Genomic DNA, 23,533 nt, shown 5'->3' on the forward strand with positions numbered 1-23,533 from the left:
AATTTAATGCATCCTTGCACAATAAACATTAATTTCTTTAAAAAATATATATAAATCTTACTGACCCCAACATATATATCCATTTAAAATAAATGTAACAACTTGCTCCAACCTGACACCCGTTCAGTTCAGTTAAAAAATGCCTTCATTTAGTTGACACCTGTCTGGATGTAAATATCCAACAGCTACAGAATAAATATAATGATATCACAATTTTAGTTTGGAGGACAGAATTCCTTCACAGACACACACCCGCTTTCATGTTTGAAACCAAAACCACAGCTAGAGCACAAGGTACATTTGTGTAATTGGACTTTTGACTCAAAATCCTGTTGTTACTGAGATACAGCCTTTGTGACAACTTCTCAGTGTGACAACTAGCCCCGGTCTCTGTTATACAGAAATGCAAGTGTGGTGCAAATCAAAAGAAGCTAATAAGTGTTTTTACAGCAAAAGTCTTGACTTTTTTTTTTTTTTTCCTTTGCAAACAATGGTCTTAAAGATGAAACCTCATTATACATGTCCAAAGCATAAACGGATCAGGACAAATGTGGCAACAAAGTTTCAACTCGGGCAACATTCCAGCAGGTCTGATGCAACAGGGCTGCAACAAGAGTTACATCTCCATAGTGTAATATAGTGTCCTTCCTCGTCGCATGTGGTTAAATAGTGCTTTACAAGGGACCCTGTGCTTAGATTCTGTGCTTAGATATACATCCAGTCTGGTTTTGTCCAACTGGACCCACTTTAATAATTATCAGGATTTACTTACCCTCTACATTTCAAAAGGAATTGCACGCATGCAGACAACTTTACTTGAGATCAAGCGGGAAATCACAGAGCTCTACTGACTGATATGTGGACTCGAGGCTGAAGTTCGGACTCAACTTGTCCCGTTGATTTGGACTCTGCGCTGAGGGGCGAGGCGGCGGATGGATACAAGCTCGTGTGATGCGGTTACTGTTTGGTTTGACGTGATACTCCTCTGTTCTCCAAAACTTTTGAACGATTTATCGTGTAACCGATCAGTCTCGACATCAAATGAAGAAGAGTGAGACAATGTTCTGCTAAATTGAAAACGTGAGCTCCTCCACAGCGGTTTACTGCGCTCACAGAAGCTCTTCAGACCTGACCACCTCAGCACGATGGAGTAAGTGTCAACTTCCATTCAGACTTGTATATGAGCTACAACTTCCTGTGACAGTGTAAATCTCAGTTTAACTAGTTTTCAGAGTTTCTGAACTATAAGAATAACCAGCAGAAATCTATAGAGAGGGGTTTTCATCATGACATTTGCTATAGCTTTGTTTGAAATTGCATTTTTAATGCAGAAATTGCTTAACTTAGTTTTTATATATTTTCTTTAATGCTCACAAGCTTGTTTTTGAATAACATAGTGTAAGGCTCTATATTCAGGCACTTTTGACCTTTTTGTTTCTGACAAACAAAAAGACAAACACAATATCTTATATTTTTAAATTAAGTTTAATTCATATTTCTACAGTGTAAACTGAATTTTAAACTGTAAAAAAAAAAAATCCTTTTTGAAATTAATATTTTAAGGCTTTGCTTTAGCCTCTGTTTTACATTTGGCACTGAACTTGACTAGGGGCATCATATTACAGCATACTATATGAGCACTAGCAAAAGGTCATATTCATTATATGTTTAGATTTTATTATTTCTACACAAATTATTAGAAAGCATTGCACTCTATATCTTATCAATTCAGTCCGTTTAACTTAATTTTTTTGTAATGAATCATTTTCATGATAGTCTATGAAACTATGCATCTTTTATTTGGAAATGTTTGAGTTTGTAGTGTTTTTATTTAAAATTTTGACACTTGGAAAACTGAATTAACGAATATGTTTTACTTTTTTTTTTTTTAAATATATAGGTTTCAGTTTTTCACATCTCTTTCCTGTATGAGGCATTTCTGCGATTCTCATGCGTTGTACGCAATTCACCATTTCAATCGAAATACAGCAAATTGTGGCGACATAGATTATTCCCAAGAAGACTCCCCTCATTTGCACAGCCGGCTTAAGAGCTCCCTCTTTCCTACTGGCTAACGAAGGCCAATCATAGGCGGAGGGAGGAGTCTGCACAGACGTAGGACTAAATTGGTAAGCAGTACGACACTTTTATTTTGTCCGATTGTTGGTGGGAACCGCACTGCAGCGTATGTGTTAATGGCGTACAGTAAGTAAAGCAAATATTTTGGTGATCTACATCTTTTCATCTTTCCATTGCATGTATTGTTTAACAGGAAAATACATAGATATTCATAGTTCAGTGCTGTATTTGCGCAACCGAGCATATATTAAAAATATTCCATCTGTGTGTTGATATAATGCTTTTATTTAATTAACAGAATTGTTTTTCTCAACAGATTGGATGACAAAAACTTTTGACGCTTACCCAAATTCAACTTCCACGGAATCCTCTCCTGGTTCCTCTATCCCACCCTCACCTCTGGAGCATGATGTCCAAATGCCCTCCGACTTGGAGGTTATGACCACTCTTCTTAAAGAAGAACTGGCTCAACTGGAGGATTATTACCTATATGAATCAACACCTATGAAATTGGAAAAATGGCAAAAATGTGACAAAAGCCTACAAGCTATGGCTACACAGTCATACTATCAGTTACCCTGCGCTTCTTACAATGTAAACCAATCTGAAACAAATCCCAGGCTGGTTTCCCTTGCGACTGGAGAGCTCGACCTACGAGGCTTCTGTGGGGGCTCTATGAGCCGACCGAAAATGTCTAGACCCAGCCCCTACAGCTACATTCGGACACACTGCAATAGCCAAAGAATATCAGCGAACGGATGTAAAGATGTGGAGGTGTTTGAGAAAGAAACGTGGACTTTCAAAGGGACTCATTCAGGTTACGCAGAGCTGGCTTTTGACCAGTGCTCTGTCGACAAATCCTTCGGAAAGAACCACGGCAGCGCAAAGAAGGTCAGAGAATGTGCTATACTGTTAAAGGAAGAAGAAAAAAGTTGCTTTACGGAGGACGTGTTTTACCGAGCAGAGATGATGAGAAGTTATGATCTCGGCGGCTCCCTGGAGCCCCACCACAGGAGAGAGGGCCAGAGCCACGGGATGAAGATGCTCGGCCACGACGGGATTGCCATGCCGATTTTGCAGTGCGCCGAGAACGAGAGCTGTCCGCCGTATAAACAATCCGATGTGGCCGAGTGTTACTTTCATCAGATAACTGCCAATTTAGAGCCATATCACGGCTTCATGAATGAAATCGATCAGCCAATCAGAACTGGGGCTGTTGATATCCAAAATAATGACTACTTGCACCATGAATGCCTTGGGGATCAAAGCTTTGAATGTTTGTCCGGTGACAGTGTTGGGTCCTCTTTGGAGTTGCCTGTCCAGAAACCACTACAAAGGTCACGGGAAAGTCAGTGTCTGTTTAAACCAGATGTTAAAGTAGGTTCTTTGGAGAGAAACCATGGAGAACGCAAGCAGAAGAAGAGAGACCAGAACAAGTCTGCTGCCCACAGGTACTGTAGCCATTTTTGTTTTTTTTTTTTTTTTTATCTTTGTTTTTTACGAGGACAAATAATAACAAAGTTGTCGCCTTGGTCAGTTAGTCAAATGAAAGCCCTAGAATATTGCATGAGCTAATAAAATGTTTTTGTTTGGGATCATACGAGCAGAAAAGCTGAACCATGCTATTTTATTCCACAAATGTTGCCCAAAAAAAAACAATAGGTACCGTCAGCGTAAGAGGGCGGAGCAGGACTGTTTGGAGGAGGAGCTTCATGGTTTGGAAGGGCGGAACAGAGAACTTCGGGACAAAGCAGAATCTGTAGAGAGAGAGATTCAGTATGTGAAAGATCTCCTGATTGAAGTCTACAAGGCTCGCAGTCAGCGCTTAAAAGAGGATTCCAGTGCCTAAACCGTCTCTTACCAGCATTTCACTTATACCAGGCTCTGACAGCATGTTTTTATGCTCCAAACAGTTAGTGAACCTCAAAAAACCAAGAGCTCATGTATTAAAATGGTTTTGTTTTTCCAAAGCGAAAGCCGCATGGTTTCATGAAACTGAGAGCATAATATCTGAAGCACTGTGATGATAGCCTTCAATACTGACCTAGCTTGGTATTTAAATTTACAGCGATATATTTAATGAAAAGCTGCCCATTAAGGTTTGACTGAATTTCACATGGGACATTACATTTCTTTAACCCTACTGACTTGTTTTAGTGTACAAAATAAGATATTCTGTACAGGCTTGCTCCGTTCTTTATTTATCATGAAATATCATGCTTAACTCAGCAGCATAACATAATGAGAAATTGTAATAATGTAGCGACATGGTCAAAATTTTTACCATTGTAATAATGCAAAGCACTGCAATGTAAAATGTCACTACTTTTTTGTTGTCTGTCCTTTTTGCGTTATAATTTCATGTATTTCTTTATATTTCTCCTTTATTTGTGAAATATCTCATGTAATTATATTTAGAATACAGGAGAAATAGCGCTTTTGCAATTATATTTAAATTGCTTTAAAATATATTTTAAACTACGGTTTATAGCATATTAATGACTGATTTTTTTGGCTCAGGTATGGAATGCATGTCTAATACATCGAAAAGCATGTTGGGTTACAATTTATTGCATGACCCAAAATAAGAAATGAATGCTTTTGTGCATTATGACAATATGTAGGATTTTTATTTTGCCCATTTGTTTTATTCACATTAACATAGTGCTTTAAAATTGTGCTTTTTTTTTTTTTTTGGAATTAACATGTACTCAGTATGAAATATAGATTGTTTTTATGCAGGTTTGCGGAAAACAATCATTTGCTACAGGACTTTAAAATTCAGAAGAATTTGAATGATTTCAATCTATTTGAACAGGTGCACATTACTACAGTAGTATACTGTGCCTCTGAAAACAGACAAGCGTAGCAAATCTGAATGCATTTATTTCTGCAGGTTCTAATGTGTTTCAGAATCTACCGACACTTGATTAATAAATACAAATTATATTGTGCAGTAATTCTTATTTTTGGTTGATTAAAATGTCAATAAATGATTCTTAAATATTTTATGAATATTGTGATGAATAATTATTTTGCTTGTTTACACACAGACACATACTGATAATTCAAAGAAAAATATATCAGCATCTAAAACATTTCAGTACTTTTCCAAGCAACTAAATGACAAATGATTGATGAAAATGCACTGTAAACATCGATCAAAAACATGTTTTTCAATACATTTTAAGATACAAACATATATTTATTTTACAGCTGTTGTAGCCTACTAATTTTCTTCAGCATCCATTTGATATGAAAATCTTTTGTAAGAAAGGATCATATCATTTTTGCACGTATATGTGACGATAAATTCGGCAGTCCAGCTTTTCTTCTTCGTTAGTGTTATATATAGCCTTACTACCATTTATTTTTATTATCGTTATATAGGCCTAGTTTTATAATTATTGTTATTATTTACATTATTTTCAGCTTTCAGGCTAGCGTGCTTACAATAATTTTCGTTTTTGAGCAGAAACTGAAATGCTGTACTCTTTTAACAAGCTTTTTATTTTTTTTAACCCATTATAATTAGGAGTTCATCATCAAACTTATAGCACATGAGACATGAAGTTGGTTGTAATGTGTGATGTGGCCTCACGATGGCATCAAAGGAATAAAACGAGACGGCAGGCAAGGCAACGGTGTTCCTGTTGTGTGTGGTGAGAGAAACCTTGCCGGTTTATTTCAGTCTAGATCACACAGCGCTCAGAATCAAGTGCCGAATGGACGCCAGATTTGGCCCAGACTATGTCTGCATACTGAACAAGATAGGCTACAGTTGCAGGGAAAATTAGGCTATGTGACCCTTTAATTTACCATGGATCTCTGTATAAATTGCTCCTGATCTGATCTCATACTAATAGATAAATAGTTCATTTAAATATCACGCAAATAACATTTTTTTCTGTCATATAACAGGGCTGTAAGCCGCTAAAAGCTAATCAGGAATCGACTAACCAACACTCCAAATCAAACATCTTAACCCATAATGCAGCAGAATCCAAATGTGGTAAATTTTGATGTGGCGACATTTCATCCTTGTTTTTAAAAACGGAATATGTTTCTGTTTTTCCGTTTCTATTTTGTGATTTTTCAGTTTCATGTGTGAACTTAATTGATAAGATGCATAATTTTGAATAATTAATATTATAAAATAATAAAGTGTATTAAAACATGTCTATTGGGTTAAAATATGATTATAGTTGGGACACAGTTTACTGTACTCTGGGTTCATCTTATTGCAAGATGGCTCATATCTAAATATATTATTTATTAGTTCTTATTGGGGTGTCTTAATACATCTCCTGTTTTCGGAAGCAATACTATAGTGGTGAGTCAAACATTATGCATAATCATACGAGAGAGAGAAAGAGAGAGAGAGAGAGGGATATGAATAATGGCAAACATCCTATCTGAATAATATGCAAATCAAGCATTGTGCAAGCCATAACATATACAGTTAGCTGAATCATACTAGTGGATAAATATTTTCACATTATATTCTAATAATTCCACATTATATTCTAATAAAATGTGTGTGTGGGGGGGTGGGGGTGGGGGTTATGGGGGGGGGCTGGTTAATTGAGTGTCTGTTAAATATTTTCAGAGAAAGAAGAACATGGTGGATTATATTTTTTAATACATTTTTAATTTCAAGCACACCATTTATTAGCAATGGAGTGATTGAAATCAACATTTTCTTTCTTGACTCACAAGTGCAAGTCTTTTGCAGATCACACCTGCTGTCTTTATTTGCAGTGCTGGAATCTCATAAAGCATGTGATGTAACTTCTGAGCGCACTTCTGGGGAATGTGAGCTGAGACGGATGTGCGTGAGAAGCTTAGAGACGTTAACTTGAGGCCCTCAGGGCAAAGGGCATTTCACTCAACAGTCTGTTTACCTTCCAGCTGATTGTGCTTTAAGGTTTATATGAACTCAGCTTCACAGAGCTGGCATCACTGCAATGTCTGTGTGCGTGCAGGGTAATATGCGTGTTTAGACACACCCTTCAACAGCATGCCTAAGGTAAAAGTGATTCTTATCAAGAGATAGTTGTCAAAAATGAAAATTCTGTCATTACTTACTCATGTTGTTCCAATCCACAAGTGTATATTTTTAGATCTTCTCTGAAACACAAAAGTAGAAATTTTGAAGATGGTTGTTCTTTTCCAATGAATGGGGACTGAAGCATTCAAAAGCAGAATTGTTATTGTTAACTAAAACTCATTAATTAATATAAAGATGTAATAAAATATAATTATTTGATAAAAACTTTATATTAAATTAGAAATGGTACCTTGGCAACTAAATGAAATAAATGTAAAAAAAAAAAAAAAAAAAAAAATACTAATGCTGAAATAAAGCTATTTTAAAAATCTAATAAAAATGACAAAAATGATTCAAACTTGAGCTAAAATTAATTCTGAAAATATAAAAATAAAAGCTTAAATATTAATAAATACTATGACAGTATAAATACTACTAAAACAACACTGCTTTCAAGCCTCTAAAAGGAGGCAAAAGCAACATAAAAGTATATTAAAGTGGTCCGTAAGTGAGAGAAACAAAGCAAAAGTTATAATTCAGTGAAACTCTTCCCCTCCAGCTGTGTTCAGATCAGCCAGTCGGTGAGCTGTGAGATGAGATCGTTCGTCTCTTATGAACTCTCGTGAACTTGCTAGGAGAGCAAGGTCGGATGTCAAGATTTTCAGTGAGTAACAAGCTATTTATTTAGCTTTTTTTTTATTGTTCCTTTTTGTCATCTTGGGAGCTCCACGACCATTGAAATTCTATGAAAACAGCTCTGGGCAGTAAGTAAAATATCTTCTTTTATGTTTCACAGAAGAAAAAAATCATAGTCAAAATCGTAGTCAAATATATCAGCTTTATTATTTATTTCCCAACAGCATGCATGTAACAGGGACAGTGTGTGTCTATAATTATAGCAAGACTTATTCTCTCTCTCTCTTTCTCTCTCTCTCAAACAGGGTCAAGATGAAAACAACAGAGCAACCAGATAATTACACTGGTATCTCATCTGTACAAACCTGCCCCATAATGCCTCTGGCACAGATCTGCACAAGATATAACTGATGGGAGTCCAAAAACTCATTATTTAAGTTATGAAAACTCCTCTTCCTACAGTAATGCAAAAATAACTCCAAATACCAATAAAACAAAAATCTCTTGCATACCCATGATTAGATAATCACAGATGGGCCAAACAACTTTTGTTTCCACAAATCATCGCCATTTTGGATACGTTCAGACTGCAGGCTAAATTACTTAAATACGTGGTAGGCTACTACTAAATTAGATACAGGTCGGATGTTTTGCAATGCAACCTCAGTCTGAACGGTCATATTGCAATAACTTTTACATCACTCTAGATCGACATTCGTCAATTATGTGCGCCACGGACGGGAGTCACTCCAAAGAGTTCTTTGTCCGACCATATTAAACTACCAGTGACCGCTCTATACAAGCAAAACTTGAGGGAAAACTACGACAACTAGAAAAACATTGCTCTCTTTCTCCTCATATTCGTCCTCCTTATTGCCTGCGCACGAATTGGCGGCATGTCAGCTTATAAATGAACGTGTTAAACGCTGATTTCAGTGTCCCCCATCTCCATGTTTACATCCGTATGACAGCGTGCTGCGCGCCGCGCCCTCTTGCTACTGCCCATGCGGGTCAGTTCTGTACCATGAACAGTTCACACTCCAATCTGATATTGTCCATAAGCATTTAATTGGCTTAAGAATGTCCAGTACAAACCCATATACACACTAAATCTAATTCAATATACTGTATTAACCGATATGAGTATACATACATAAGAATTAAAAATGAAAAGTCTGGAAAGATGACCACAAATGAATAATCAAAGTATCTATCACAGAAAAAAAATGCAGCTACAATTTCTAATTTATAGTCTACCCACTCCCATCAATATGCTTTGTCTATTTTCTTTTTAAAACCGGTTGCACTTTATTTTACAGTATGTGTACCTACTTACATGTACTTACCCAATAAAATACAGAGTAATACAAGGTAACTACAGGGGTTAAGGTTAGGTTTAGGTGTAGGTTCAGGGTTAGCACCTATAGTTATTACCCAGTTATTATAATTTCTGTAGCCTAATAAGTACATGGGGAACAGGACTGTAAAATAAAGTGCTACCTTAAAACCATATTCATACAAAAAAAAAAAACGGTACACTCCGGACATCTTACAATAGAGCATAAACAAAGCCCTAAATATATCATATACATACAGCATCCATATTATATTTACTATCCAAGATATATGCATCACCCTCTATATGCCCACATAACATTAACTGTGTTACATGGTGTAGGTTTAATAATGTAAAACAGTAAAACAGAAATGAGAACAATCAAAACATATCAAATCTGAGATATACTAAAGAATATAACTGTTACCCATTACAAGTACAGTGTTGTTTGAAACTTTATAGTAACAAATGCACAAAAAATAGGTTTTATTCTTTCAGAGAGGAAGCAGCTCTTAGGAAAAGCTTAAATCAGGGTCACACTCATGACTCTGTGTTATTGGATCATCATTATTACAAAATACAGCAATAAGAAATGGACAGCTCTTTCTTACATAAGCAATATTTTTTGTAAAAGTAAGAATATTTTAAAGCTTCTCACCTCAAATACTAACATGCCTTGAAATTCAAATAATCATATATTTTTAAATGTTTTTGAAAAAAAGTCTCATGCTCACCAAGGCTGCATTTATTTGGTCAAAAATACAGTAAAAACAGTAATATTATTAAATATTACTAGAAAATGAAAAGAACAGTTTTTGTATTTCAATGTACTATATGTCAAAGATGGCAAAGTTGAATTTTCAGCATCATCGTCTTCAGTGTGTCATGATCCTTCAGAAATCATTCTAATATGCTGATTTCTGCTCAAGAAACTTTAATTATTAATGTTTAAAAGTTGTGCTGCTTAATATTTTTGCAGAAACTGCAATTTTTAATAATTAAAATGCAGCATTTATTTGAAATAGAAATCTTTTGTAAGATTATAAATGTCTTTACTGTAACTTTTGATCAATTTAAGGCATCCCTTTTTTTCTTATTGAACGATATGTATCAGAATTCACTTACAACTTTTCGAAAGGGAGAATAAAACCTAGCGATATTGTTGTAAATGCTATTAGAAAACATCCACATATATTGTTGTGCAAAAGCAAAATGCAATAACTGCATTTTTGTCCAAATCTGGTCTCCTACATTCAGAGAAATAGTGTAAAAAAAACACCAGTTCCATTGTTGGCACAGTTACTGCATTTTGCCAATGTACGCCAGTATATGTACCCATGACAGTCTCCTCATTATCAAAACTATTTACTCTTGGAGCAAATAGAAACTGTGGCATTTGACAGACTCATTTGTCTTACCACATGTTTTCCTTTTTAAAACATTTTGCTACTCAAATGTAACTAACAGTGGAAGTTTCATAGAAACCAGCTAATGGGCAACCATTGTGTTTTTGCAGAGTGAAACATGTCACTTTTCACCTGAACACTTAACAAAACCTATGGTTGCATAATACATAACTTAACCATGCCTTGAAGACTTTTCTTATCATCCTCCTCAAAAACAAAATTAAAACCTGAGAACTAAAATATATGTGTATTTATACACACGCACATATCGTCTTCATTGGCAGGTTAAAGCTTGTATTCACTCAAAAACATTTACCGTCAGTTAAAAGCACTGCCTGGCCAGGCAGAGAAAACAACTCTTGCTAGAAGCAGCTGCAAATGAGCCAAACCACTTCTAAATCATGTTGTTGCTGACCTGAAATACAAGAAAAACAATTCAATAATCACGAGCCGTCAACAAAATGTGTCAGATATATTTGTGCCTGGAACTGTCTTATGTAACAGGTTAAGAGCATCATTTTTACACCATTTCAAACGCTCCAGTCCTCATAGCACATTAGTCATCTAATATTAAACACGTCTCACACCTTGATTTTATTTGACTGAAAGAAGGCTGCTTGTTCACTCGGCTTGGAATCAACACCTGTGTTCATTAAATTGAGGAGACCATGATCCTATATGGAGAAAAAACAAAACAAATAAACAATCAAACAAATGAAATTCCTAAGCAAATGAATCATGTTGGGGCAGCGGCATGTACGTCTTTCATTCTCACCGGAGCGTGTGTACAGCACTCCATTTGAAAGAGGCACTCTAGCGTTTCCATCATCTGCTCCTTGCGAAGGGTGTGCAGTCTAAGATGGCCTGCAGACTCACACAGCTCCAGTTCCCGCACAGTGTGGTTAAGAGCCACTGCTGCACACTGCAAGGCACTGAGCCCTGCACAGAAAATACCATCCGTCTAGTAAATCCCTGTTCTCTTCACATGGTATAGAAATACATTTCCAATTAGCCATTTAGCAAATGATTTGAAAACAACTTCTATGTGTGAAAGCTCATGGATTAAGCTACAGATAATGTACCAACATGTTAAATCCAGTGAACTGCAAGAATATATATACTATATATATATTTTATATATATCACTGTATGTATGAAAAGCATTTTTCATGCATGTCTGAATGAATTCATTTTTAATGACCCTACAAGTTCGATGAAACCATCAAAATATGAGAAAAATATTTTACATTTTTTAAATGTCTTTTGTTTCGAATCCATGGTTCGGAGCATGTATCACTGCAAGAGTCACGTGATTTCAGTAAACGAGGCTTCGTTATGTCATAAGTGTTTTGAAACTTTTAGAAATTTCAATGATTCACATGACTTTGACAGTTTGATACACACTCCAAACCACTGATTCGAAACAAAAGATTCATAAAGCTTTGAAGCTTCATAAAGCAGTGTTTTGAAATTACCCATTACTAGATATTGTTGAATAAAGTTGTTATTTAGTTTTTTTGCCAACAAAAAGTATTCTCGTCGCTTCATAACATTAAGGTTGAACCACTGTAGTAACAAGAACTGTTTTAAAAATATGTCTAGAGTAGCTTTCTGGGCATTTGAAAGTGTTAATTATCTTGCTGTAAATGGAGGCCTCACTGAGCCATCAGATTTGATCAAAAATATCTTAATTTGTGTTCTGAAGATGAACGAAGGTCTTACAGGTGTGTAACGACATGAGGGTGAGTAATTGACAGAATATGAGGGGGGAAAACAAAACAAACTTGGTTAAGGTATTTATCTGATTAAACTACTTGGCAAAAAAAAGGCGAACTACAGCTACAAGTTTTATTTTACTATGCAAAAAAATGCTTAGAGAAGTCATCTGTTTAGAAGACTGTAAAGATACGTTTTCAAATATCTAGGTGTATGCTGTAATTTACTTATTTTGTATTTTTATTTATTTATATATCTTTTTGTCCTTGTATTGTTTTGTGGACCCCAGGACCCCAGGACCCCAGGACCAACCACTCTATGGAAGCTTATGGGGATCCAAATAAAGAATAATAATAGAACATTGACTAAAACATATATATATATATATATATATATATATATATATATATATATATATATATATATATATATATGTATGTATGTAGGAGTGGCTATATAATTCCACTGCCACAGGAACTATGGCAATTACAATTTCATGGCTGCTAATAAAGATTTATAGCTGGTACATTTTCTTTTCGAAACTTTTACAATGCCAACAAACTTTCAGCTACCAGCCCAGATCTTTAATCGATAAACCACATCACTCTTCACAAGTCTCTCTGTAATATAAATTCTAATTACAAAACAGTAAATTGAGGCACACCTCTTTCACAACAGGATAATGAAACCACAAGTAGTCGTGACTAGTACTACAGGATTCTTTCTCAGGTTTTGGCAGTAGGTATGCAGCCCCAACCTTACTATAGAAAAACCTCATAAAAGGTTTGGCAAATGTGAATGTTATCTCTAAAGAAAATAAGAAAACAATCCAGATTACATTTATGGAAGCAAAGGAGGAAATAACTGGTTTCCTAATGCACATTTACATTATTAGGACAAAGAAATAAAAACAAACATACCGTTTGCATCTCTTTCCTCCAAATTAATATATAGACCAATTCTCATTAAACCTTTCAGGACCTGTCAAAAACATATTTACAGTATGAGTGAATATGTAGAAGTAGGTTCTATATGCTAATATTCCAACACCACATAAATTTACCTCCAAGACTCGAATATATCCATTCTCTGCACTGAGATGGAGACATGTTTTCCCATATCGGTCCTTCGCATTGACATTTGCACCAAGTGACACCAAATCAGCCACCATGAAGTGTTGATTCTTCTGTGCAGCAAGATGAAGGGGAGTCTGGGAAGAAAAACAGGCCCATGCAACATTTATGTGTTTGTTGAGTGACTGACACTCAGAGAATATGCATGTATGATTGTTTGTCACCTTTCCCTCTGAATCTTTGATATCTAGTTTCTTCAGAGCCACCATCCTTCTGGCAATAACATACACAAGGGATCGCTTTCCCTCCTCAACAACTCTGTGTAAAAGACTGTGGAGAGAGCACGAAAGCGGTCATTGCATGATTTGTTTGCTTTTCAATGTCATGGTATTTCGAATTTCAAACAGATGTGTTCAATGGGTGGAGTACTATTGGCCTATTCCAATGAAAGGTAAACTCTGCATCATCTTTTAATGTGTCTGACAACATTGTCATTTCGACTGATGTAGTCTTTCAAGATGTTTGTCAGGTTTGTGTTACGGCCATATCAATAACATTGTTCCAATCAATACTGTGTGCGAGAGGGCTTGTTTGAAGACCCTCTGTGCCGCCTTTGTTGGCGCTGAAATGCTTCAAATTTCAACCGGGTTCCTATGCGAGCCATAAATCTCTTTTATAACTCTTTGCCCTGCTTGACGAGTTAATAATGGGGTTTGTCATAAAGTTGGGAGCGGAAAACTAATGCACTCGCTTATTGAACTCGACAACGATGATGGCAGACCCACTTTCATTCTTTCTGTATTTCATAAAAAGTTTCAAATGATAAAGGTGGCACTACAAAAGTACCCTTGCAAATCTTCATACTTGAAGATTATTTTCAGAAATTGTGCATTTTCTTCATTTTTATAAATTACAGTCGCACTTTGAAAGATTAAACATTATCATCTGCATGAAGAAACCATCTGCAATGGCTTCAGTGAAGTGAAATGATCTTACGTCTTTCCGTTTTCGTCTACAGCAAGAAGCTCTCGGTCAGATATCTCCTTCAGCATTGTTTCCTCTCTTTCCATTTGAGTCCAGAAGAAGGTTACACTGCTCCACTCCTCCTGCTGAGAATGTGGCCATGGTAGACACTTCATCTTTTGTGGAAAAGCCTCCCAGACTTCTGGGTTGGGACTGGCACGGAATGATTCTTGCGGGGAGGGCGCTTGGTATTCACATGAGTTTGCAGGAGAGCAGCTCATTCCATATAGATTATCATACCTGTACTTATCTGACTCATAAATGCTATGTTCTTCCTGATTCCCAAAGAAGACATCAGCACCCTGGCTGTAAGTTGGGGACGGGTAAGAGCTGCACACAGAATGGACAGGGGAGGTTTCAGAGGGTACAGAGTAGCTTGGAGACCGAGGTATCTCATTCTCCGGACCATATGTGTTCACTAAACCCTGTTGAGATGCTTCTTCAACCCAGAACTCTGAAGAGTATGAGGCTGAACGGGTTTTGTTTGGCAATCTGTATGACTGACAGGTCTTAAGATCCTCCTCCAACACTTCTACTATAATAGCAAGCTCCTCCAGACCCTTTGTTTGATGTTTCTTCTGTAGCAGAAATAAAAGATTTGTCACAACCTGCCTATGTATCAGGTAACAGTTCCAAAGAAGTTTCCAAAAAAAAGGAGCTATAGTTCTGTAAATGCCACTTACCAGAAAACGTCTCCGGTTTCCTCCTGTGGTAACTCGTTTCTTATCCCCTTTAGGACCAAAGACATTGATAATTAGAAATGCAATGAGGTTAAAACGGTTATGCCAACATTTACATATTTCAGCCTTACCTTTAGCTGCCTTAGAATGTTTTCCCTAAAAAAAAAAAAAAAATACAGTGAGACCATGATCAATATGCCTCAATATGATTGTAAATAAATAAATAGAAGAAAATAAAATTATACCTGCAGATCTTTAGGGTCAATACCCTTGGCAATCCGTATATTCCTGAGCATGTCCCGTACTGGCATTTTCACTCTAACCCCGAGGTATTTCTTTTCAGATGTGGATTTGTGTTTTTTTGGTCCTAAAGTAGTACAGGCCTATTAGTGAAGCAGCAGGCTATATATATGAAACTATGCTTCGATATTTCACAATGCAAATATAAAACTTTTTTCCATGTCATTCTAGAATGGGACATATCTAATGTGATCTAGCACACAATCAAAATTCAGCCAGGAATTATTTTATAATAGAACTGATCATATTTATGCTCATGATATTGTATTTATGCTTGTGATATTGATTACTGATACTTCAAATCCATCAGTTACAACCCTACCCCCCCCCCCCCCCCATTACAATAAAACCATATCAATGTTCAACCCCCCCCCCCCCCCCAAAGTTGAAACCAAATCTACGCCTTTGCTGATACTGTACATAAGAATAATTGGTATAGGGGTGAATTCAGGTTGATTGGGACACTTTTTGCCTTTGAGATGAACTTGGGTAAAGTTGGTTTTATATTCGCACATTCAGACTTCTGATGAATTCAGACTTTCCAATAAATGTGCAATAAATTAATGTTTGCGAATTTTCAGCAGCGACATGATATTGACAACCAACAATTGTCAACTTACAACATTTTTCACAGTCGATCAAAATAGTTAAGTATTGTTTTAATGACATATTTACTTGTGAATGTCCACTGAATGTCCAATTTAGTGTGATTAACAAGGCTATTTATTACAGATGTCCGAATGTGCGAATATAAAACCAATTTTACCCAAGTTTGAGATGACTGGGGATAAGTGCCCCATTCAACCTGAATTCACACTGTACATGTATTGACTTCAGGTTTTTGTTTTATGCTTAATTTATGAACAACATAAAAACAGGCAAATATGTGCATACATAAGATTTCAGATATATCAAAAGATTGTGACATCTTAAACCAATGTAAGACAGTAATTTAATGATTTTAGCTGCTAAATACTACTTAGGCCCAGCAGAGAGACAATTCTAAACCAGATAAAACCATATTAAACCATGTAAGACCAGCAAAGCACACCAGCTTATGCTGGTTAAACTTAAACCCATTAAGGTCATAATGATTAATCTTCTCCTGGACACTGTTTTGGAGAAATTTTGTACCCACCTATTTGACAGTTCTTCTTGGCGTTACTGTCCCCTGACCGGTACTGCATCTGTAGATTCGACCCACTTGAACCTGAAGAGGGTTCTGCTGACAGCGGTGACCCGTCGCATGAATTGTCGCGCTGTTCAGTGTCTTCAGGCAGCATCTCGCGCCCTGTGACCTCCACCTTACTGCTCACCATCCTGTTGTCCGGTTATAAGTTGACTATAAAGTGCTACGCGCTTAAAGAGTTATGATAACAAACATAAAATGGTCTAGTAAAGGGCTGCTACCGTCTAGTTCCCATACAACTTTCGTGCTATATCAGCAGCATAGACTGTAAAAAAAAAAAAAAAATAGCGGCGACGTGTTTTCATTACCTGACTTGAGGAGGCGGTGACAGTCAAAGTATCTCACCTGAGTTTTATAATGCGAGAACAGTGAACCCATGTGGAGCAAAGCTGCTCAGTCGAAGATGAGCGCTTTTGTCACATGTAACTCATGAATTTATGCCGAACAAAAGTTCAACAGAATTTAGAAAAAAAATTTAAAAAAGAAATTAAGGTAAATAAATCTTAAATTTAATCTGTTCTGATCTATTTTCGCACTCTAAATAATATTAAAAAGCAATAGCCTTAATAAAGAAGAGGAAGATATAGGCTACAAATCCTGTCAGGCTTGTGCAGCCTAAAACAATTATTTTGAAAATATTTTGATTTGCATTATGACTCACTAAAAAGCAGCATGGGATCTGATGCTGCCTTCACGTACTATCGGAAATTTGATTATTCCCACTTCTTAAATCATGATTATGAGCTCATAGCATTCACGTTTCGAAATGGGAGGGCGTTCATGTGCAATTTTTACCTGGGAAACTCGTATTTACGATAATCCCGAGAGCACATGAAGGCAGCGTGCCGAACGGTAGGGGGCGTGACGAAAGGCCATTATCATTGGTCGCGTGAGCTGTCTGTCAGGGTGTGGGGCAGGGATAGGGCAGGGCTATGATGCCTTCACGTGCTATCGGAAATTTTTACAATTCCCACTTCTGAAGTTGTGATTACGAGCTCATCGCATTCAACTCTCAAAATGGGAGGGCGTTCGTGTGCAATTTTTCCTAGGAAACGATAATTCCGAGAGCACATGAAGGCAGCATTAGTTTCTGTTGTAGCAATTCACTTCTCTCTGGATACATAATGGGTGGAGCTAGAAGGACCAACCACACCCTAACCCTACGCAAAACTCTATCCACCCACTCTATCCAGCTTTTGAACCCATGTGGCCTGGATGCTGGTGTTTAAGCACAATTTTTCCCCAGATAAATACATTATTTGGAATAATAGGTGCATTCAATATAAAAATAGATCTTTCTTCTATAATAGTTGGTATGAAAATAATATTGTGTTCGTTAGACAACTCTTAAATTCAAATGGTAATTTATTATCTTATAGTGAATTCTTGGAAAAATTTGGGTTTCCAGTACGCCAAAAGAGTAGGCTATGCTGTTGTATTTGATGCCATACCTCAACAAGTTATACATTTTGTAAGAGCTTGTAGAAGTGATTCTTCTGAGGCAATATTTATTAAAGGCAGCATGTTTATAGGAGATACTGATATTTTGAAACATAGGTGTACAAATAAACATATTAGGAATAGTATAACTGGTGAAATAGCTTCTCATAAAAGCTTATTGTGGACCAATGTATATAGGAATATAAACTTGAAACAAGCTTGGTGTATTTGTGAAGCATACTGTTTAAATAATAAAGTAAAAGAGGTTACATTTAAAATTGTATGGTATATATCCAGCTAAAAGTGTGTTAGAGAGGTTTAAGTTAGATATTGATTATTCATGTGATTTTTGCTCAATGGAAAAATAATCTATTGTCCATCTGTTTTGTAATTGTATATACACAAAGATTTTTTGGGTGGATGTGAAAAATCTAATTAGAAGGAAAACAAATGTTATATTTAGGCCTAAATTAAATAATTTTGATATATGTATGTATTATTCCAATGAAGAAAATAATAATAATAATAATAATAATAATAATAATAATAATTTTAATTTTATTGTACAACTGTTTATTATTTTGGGAAAATTTTATATGCACAAGAAGAAATGGTCAGGATCCAAGCCAAATTTTATTCATTTTTTTCAGGAGACAAAAGACTACTGCACCAGTTTGGAGAACATTATAAATAAAAAAGCAAGGAAGACTTGTCATATTTTTAAATAATATTCAGTTTTTTGATGAATCAATCAATGGTTTGTACACTCTGGCATGTTTTCTTCTGTGCATTAATATGTACATTTCTGTTTATTATTGTATATTTCTGGTTTCTGGTTAATAAAAAAAAAAAGAAAAAGAAAAAAAAAGCTTTTGAACCCATGACGTCCAGAGAGGTGGAGCTGGATGTCATTTGGCTCTGCAGTGAAGCAGCACCACTTGCTTTCGCGTGACATATAAACTGAAATCATACACTGACATCTACCGACGACACACAAACACACACTCTCTCTCTCTCTCTCTCTCTCTACAAAATGATTCCCTTTACTTTTTATCAGTTCATCCCCGCTACAATAAACCTGGTATGTCGAATCAAAGAAAGTAAGAGTTTATCTGTGAGTTTCAAGTCGAAGGCAGACAACGTCCTGGGCAGGTGGCCAATGACATGTAAAAATATGGTTATTAATATTCTAATAATAATTAGAATTTGGTTACCTCCCTGTTGAAAATAAAACAGCATATGCTGGTTAGGTATGTTTCTGAAGCATGGAAGCTGGTTTAAGCTGGTCCTAAGCAACTAGCTCCAGCTCAGGACCATCTTAGGACCAGCACCTGACCAGCATAAACCAGATAAGGACCAGCGTAAACCAGCTCAAGACCAACATAAACCAGCATAAACCAGCTCAAACCAGCTTCCATGCTTCAAAACATACCTAACCAGCATATGCTGTTTTTTTCAACTGCTATGTGTACAACTGTCTTGTAAATGCATTCATATTGCCACAACCCAATCTTCCAGTTTGTACAAATCCATATAGACATCTATATGTATTAATCAGTCTGAATCATCTTGCCTTATTCAAATATAGGCCTACCGTAAATGGACATTCCTTTATATTTGTGTAGCTATGTTATTCTGCTCTCAGTTAATTCCTTACCACTTTAAGGATACTTTACCAGTCGGCGATTGGCTCTTATTTAGAAGGCGGGACTTATTCCGCCATATATGCGCGTTACACTTTCTCCCATTCAAAACAATACGAGTGACACGTCTTGTGTTATTCTACAGTCTTTGATATAATATAGGCTTAAATAGTACACATTATTCTGTATCTGACAATGTTGAGTCATATATTAAAGCAGAACTCAGTAAGATTTGCGAAGCTCCCCCTACAGTTTCCTTCAGTGAATCACACTGTCGTAAATACTCCAAACAGCTCTGGACTACAACGACTACAACACTCACCAGCGCAGTAGTTTCGCAAATACAGTACAAGAAAGAGGAGGTGTGTGATTTGTAAATACAGTACACTCGATGAAGGTGGGTAATTTTCGAAATTGTCTTATACATTGTTTTTGAATTACCGTAAAGCATTTTGTCACTCTCGCGTGAACGTGAACATGAGGCGAGATTGTTTCAGGTCGGTGCAGCTCAACTTGCAAGTGCTGTATTCTGGCGTAGACATGCCAGAGGGGCTTAGTGCACGCCTCAAACACACAACTACAAGTCAATTAAAAATCGTAAGGACTTAGAAAACTATTTATGAAGAGGGGGGGGGGGGGGGGGGGGGGGGGGGGCTATCATAACTGATTTATGTAACAAAAAACAAAATAAAATAAACAAACAAACAAACATGAATTTCTAATTAATAATTAAATGGCGCGCAATATTGTGCTGTTTTAAAGGGATAGTTCATCCAAAGATCCTGTCATCATTTAATCACCCTCAAGTTTTTCCAAACCTGTGTGAATTTCTTTGTTATGCTGAACACAAAAGAAGATATTTTGAATACGGGTAACAAAACAGTTGATGACTTCCATAGAATGGGAAAAAAATATATATTATGTAGCCCATCAACTGGTCATTGACATTCTTCAAAATTCTTCAAAATTTTGTGTTCAGCAGAAGTGTGTTTTTTAAACGTTTGGAACAACTTGAGGGTGTGTAAATGATGACAGAATTTTCATTTTTGGGTGAACTATCTTTTTAACACTAGGTGGCAGTGCTGCACTGTCCTGCAGGCGCCAGAGCATAATCACCACTTTTGAGTCTTTTGTTTCTAATCATCTATGACATATGATTCCAAATATCCAATGATAAATCATTACATCGTGCCTTCTTCATCTAAATCAATATAAATATATCTTGGGATAAAGGCTAACTGAAACAAACAGTTTTACATATAGTTTTATCCATATAGTTTATCTTCAATTTTAAGGTCATGACATGAGGTGCTTAGAAATATAATTAAAAGCTTATATTTATTCTTTTTAATATCATTTTTTCAATTATATGCTACTATTCAAAACCATATCATCAGAGTTGACATTCTGAACTAAGAGTTTGAAAGAATCATTTTGACTGATTTCAGTCATTTTGATTGAATTATTTGATAGACTGTGTTTTGGTTTTGATAGTAATATGGTTGATGCATAACATGGGGGCACAACTTCAGGTCTACAAATCAATGTTGCAATGGGTTTTGCGCTTTGCTTTATCATCATACCAGTGAACCTAATCTCTCATCTATTCTGTGCATACCTTTCTTATATATCAAGTAACACCTGATAACACCTCATAATGTGCGGGCCAGGTGTTTTTTTTTCCCTTCTTTTTATTGTAAAAAAATCCCTAGAAGCGTCTGAGTTTATAACTGTCTGAGAAAGATGGTTGAATAGCGGATGAGTATCGATGAACTTTAATCTGCATGCCACAATATATGGATGTACAAACAATGACGTTGGAGCTACGATTAATCTTGCCATCTAGTCTTGTATACATTGTTAACACAAGCCCACACTTGCTGCAGCCAGAAAGTCAGAAAATACTTTGCGATAACTTGACCTTAATTTGACAAACTATTCTTCAAAGATGTATGAACTCATTCAACTCATATTGCAATGCACACATTCAGAAAGTCTTTCAAAACATGAATTTAACCAATTAATCAGGAACAGGATGGGGTCAAGACTACTCAGAAATCCATATCAACTGTTCTTTTTGGACATCATCTTTTTGTTATCTTATTATATAAAAAGGAGCTGCTAACTGCTAATTAAATAATGGGGAATTTTGGGACCACTTTCCTTGGAAGAACTGGACTGCTCCTTTTACGGAAAGCTATTGTGTAACTAAGATAAGCTTTAAAAAATCCCTGGCAAGAAACCATTTGCTGTTTATTCACAAAAGAGGAAGTATGTCTCCGTTTAGACCAATTAAAACGAAGACTGCAAAGTTTATGTTTTTCTGAAATGGTTAGCTGTTCAGTACCATTTATTTGGTTAATGCTTAATGACATTGGAAAGATCTTTTTCTCTTCACTTGACCTGTGTTGACTGATAGATGAAAGAAATTATGAAATTTCAAGACTGCATTAAAATTCTATCATCATTTACTCACCCTTGTTCCAAACCTGTAAGACTTTCGTTCATCTTCGGAACACAAATTAATATATTTTTAATAAAATCTGAGTGATTTCTGTCCCTCCATTGACAACTTCCACTTTGACTCTTCAAAAAGTTCATAAAGAGATCATAAAATGAATCCATATGAATTGAGCGGTTTCATCCAAATTTTCTGAAGAGACTCGATCACTTTATATGATGAACAGTTTGAATTTAGGAATTTATTCACATATAAACATTGATCAGCGAACATAAACAGAAGCTCAACCGAACCTGCTTGACACGCAAGAACAAACCTCATTGGTTCTTGCGGAAACTCAAACGTGCTGCATAACACAAGAATGAACCTCACTGGTTCTCACATACGTCAAGCAATCATGCTTGAGCTTTCGTTTACCACAACTGATGTGTGAGTTCATGTTTATATTAAATATAAGCCTAAATTCAGTTTGTTCATCATATAATGTGATTGTCTCTTCAGAAAATTTGGACTAAACCAGTTCATTCATTTTACAATCTCTTTATGAACTTTTTCGAGTGTCAAAGTGGTAGTTATGTAGCTGTCAATAGAGGGACAGAAAGCTTTCAGATTTTATTAAAAATATCTTCATCTGTGTTCAGAAGATGAACAAAAGTCTTATTGGTCTGGAACAGCATGAGGGTGAGTAAATGATTTATGACAGAATTTTCATTTCATTTCATTCACACTATTGCAAAGATCAGATTAAATTTATCAGATCAACGACTCCTTCCCATGAACAAATAAATGTCTACTTGTCTCCTTTATGAAACAACAGAAAGATATGAGCAAGCTTCAGTGTATCTGTTTGGTACATTTCCATGTACCTGGGATATCTTTTTATAAATTAATGTTTATTGAACTTGAAATGATGTGTTCTGGATTCACATGATGGTTTCACACAATAAATGAAATTTAAAAAGTTTCATTTAGGCTTGTTAGTCATTTGAAGAAAAATATTCTCAGATCTAATAAATGTGTCACCTTTATGTGTAAGGAACTGCTTAAAAGACCACTATTTGGTAAGACACAATGCTGTGAATTATAGCAGTGGTGCTTTGGTTTTATTAGTCACTTTTCATTGAAAGGATTTTTTGGCAAAAACATATAAAGAAAGGGCAAAACCTCAGCAACGCTTTTCGACCTGAAATATGTCAGGGTCTTTTGTTTGCTCAACAGGAAACAGCTACAGTGCCCTCCACAAATATTGGCACCCTTAATAAATAAGAGCAAAGGCAGCTGTGAAAATAAATCTGCATTGTTTATCCTTTGGATCTTTCATTCAAAGAATTCACAAAATTCTAACCTTTTATTGAAGTAAAACAATTGAAAGTGGGGGGGATAATGAAATAAATGTTTTTCTCCAATACATGTTGGCCACAATTATTGGCACCCCTAGAAATTCTTATGAGTAAAATATCTCTGAAGTATATTCCCATTCATATTTACATTCTTTTAGCAC

General features: G+C 35.9%; 3 protein-coding genes across 3 annotated transcripts in view; 1 reads left to right on the forward strand and 2 right to left on the reverse strand.

The window, feature by feature from the left end:
• Positions 1-894, reverse strand: part of LOC125248177 (alpha-2-macroglobulin-like protein 1) — a 36,632-nt gene extending 35,738 nt beyond the window's left edge. Inside the window, exon 1 of the mRNA XM_048159872.1 lies at positions 773-894. The gene's annotated coding sequence lies outside the window, so the exon portion shown is untranslated. The remainder of the gene's footprint in view (positions 1-772) is intronic.
• Positions 895-1,010: 116 nt separating this feature from the next.
• Positions 1,011-5,090, forward strand: atf5b (activating transcription factor 5b). The gene is made up of 4 exons (XM_048159873.1): positions 1,011-1,150; positions 1,901-2,129; positions 2,396-3,530; positions 3,742-5,090. The coding sequence occupies exons 3-4, from the start codon at positions 2,401-2,403 to the stop codon at positions 3,926-3,928; spliced, it is 1,317 nt and encodes a 438-aa protein (XP_048015830.1). The 5' UTR covers positions 1,011-1,150; positions 1,901-2,129; positions 2,396-2,400; the 3' UTR covers positions 3,929-5,090.
• A 4,976-nt stretch (positions 5,091-10,066) lies between these two features.
• Positions 10,067-17,200, reverse strand: zgc:113279 (uncharacterized protein LOC553749 homolog). Its single transcript, XM_048161794.1, has 11 exons — positions 16,438-17,200; positions 15,245-15,366; positions 15,131-15,155; positions 15,003-15,049; positions 14,293-14,897; positions 13,521-13,626; positions 13,287-13,433; positions 13,144-13,204; positions 11,283-11,446; positions 11,095-11,181; positions 10,067-10,922 (listed from the first exon to the last, which is right to left on the reverse strand). The coding sequence occupies exons 1-11, from the start codon at positions 16,616-16,618 to the stop codon at positions 10,902-10,904; spliced, it is 1,566 nt and encodes a 521-aa protein (XP_048017751.1). The 5' UTR covers positions 16,619-17,200; the 3' UTR covers positions 10,067-10,901.
• Between the last annotated feature and the right edge of the window lie 6,333 nt (positions 17,201-23,533).

This window comes from Megalobrama amblycephala, linkage group LG16 (assembly GCF_018812025.1).
Source record: "Megalobrama amblycephala isolate DHTTF-2021 linkage group LG16, ASM1881202v1, whole genome shotgun sequence".
NCBI lineage: Eukaryota > Metazoa > Chordata > Actinopteri > Cypriniformes > Xenocyprididae > Megalobrama > Megalobrama amblycephala.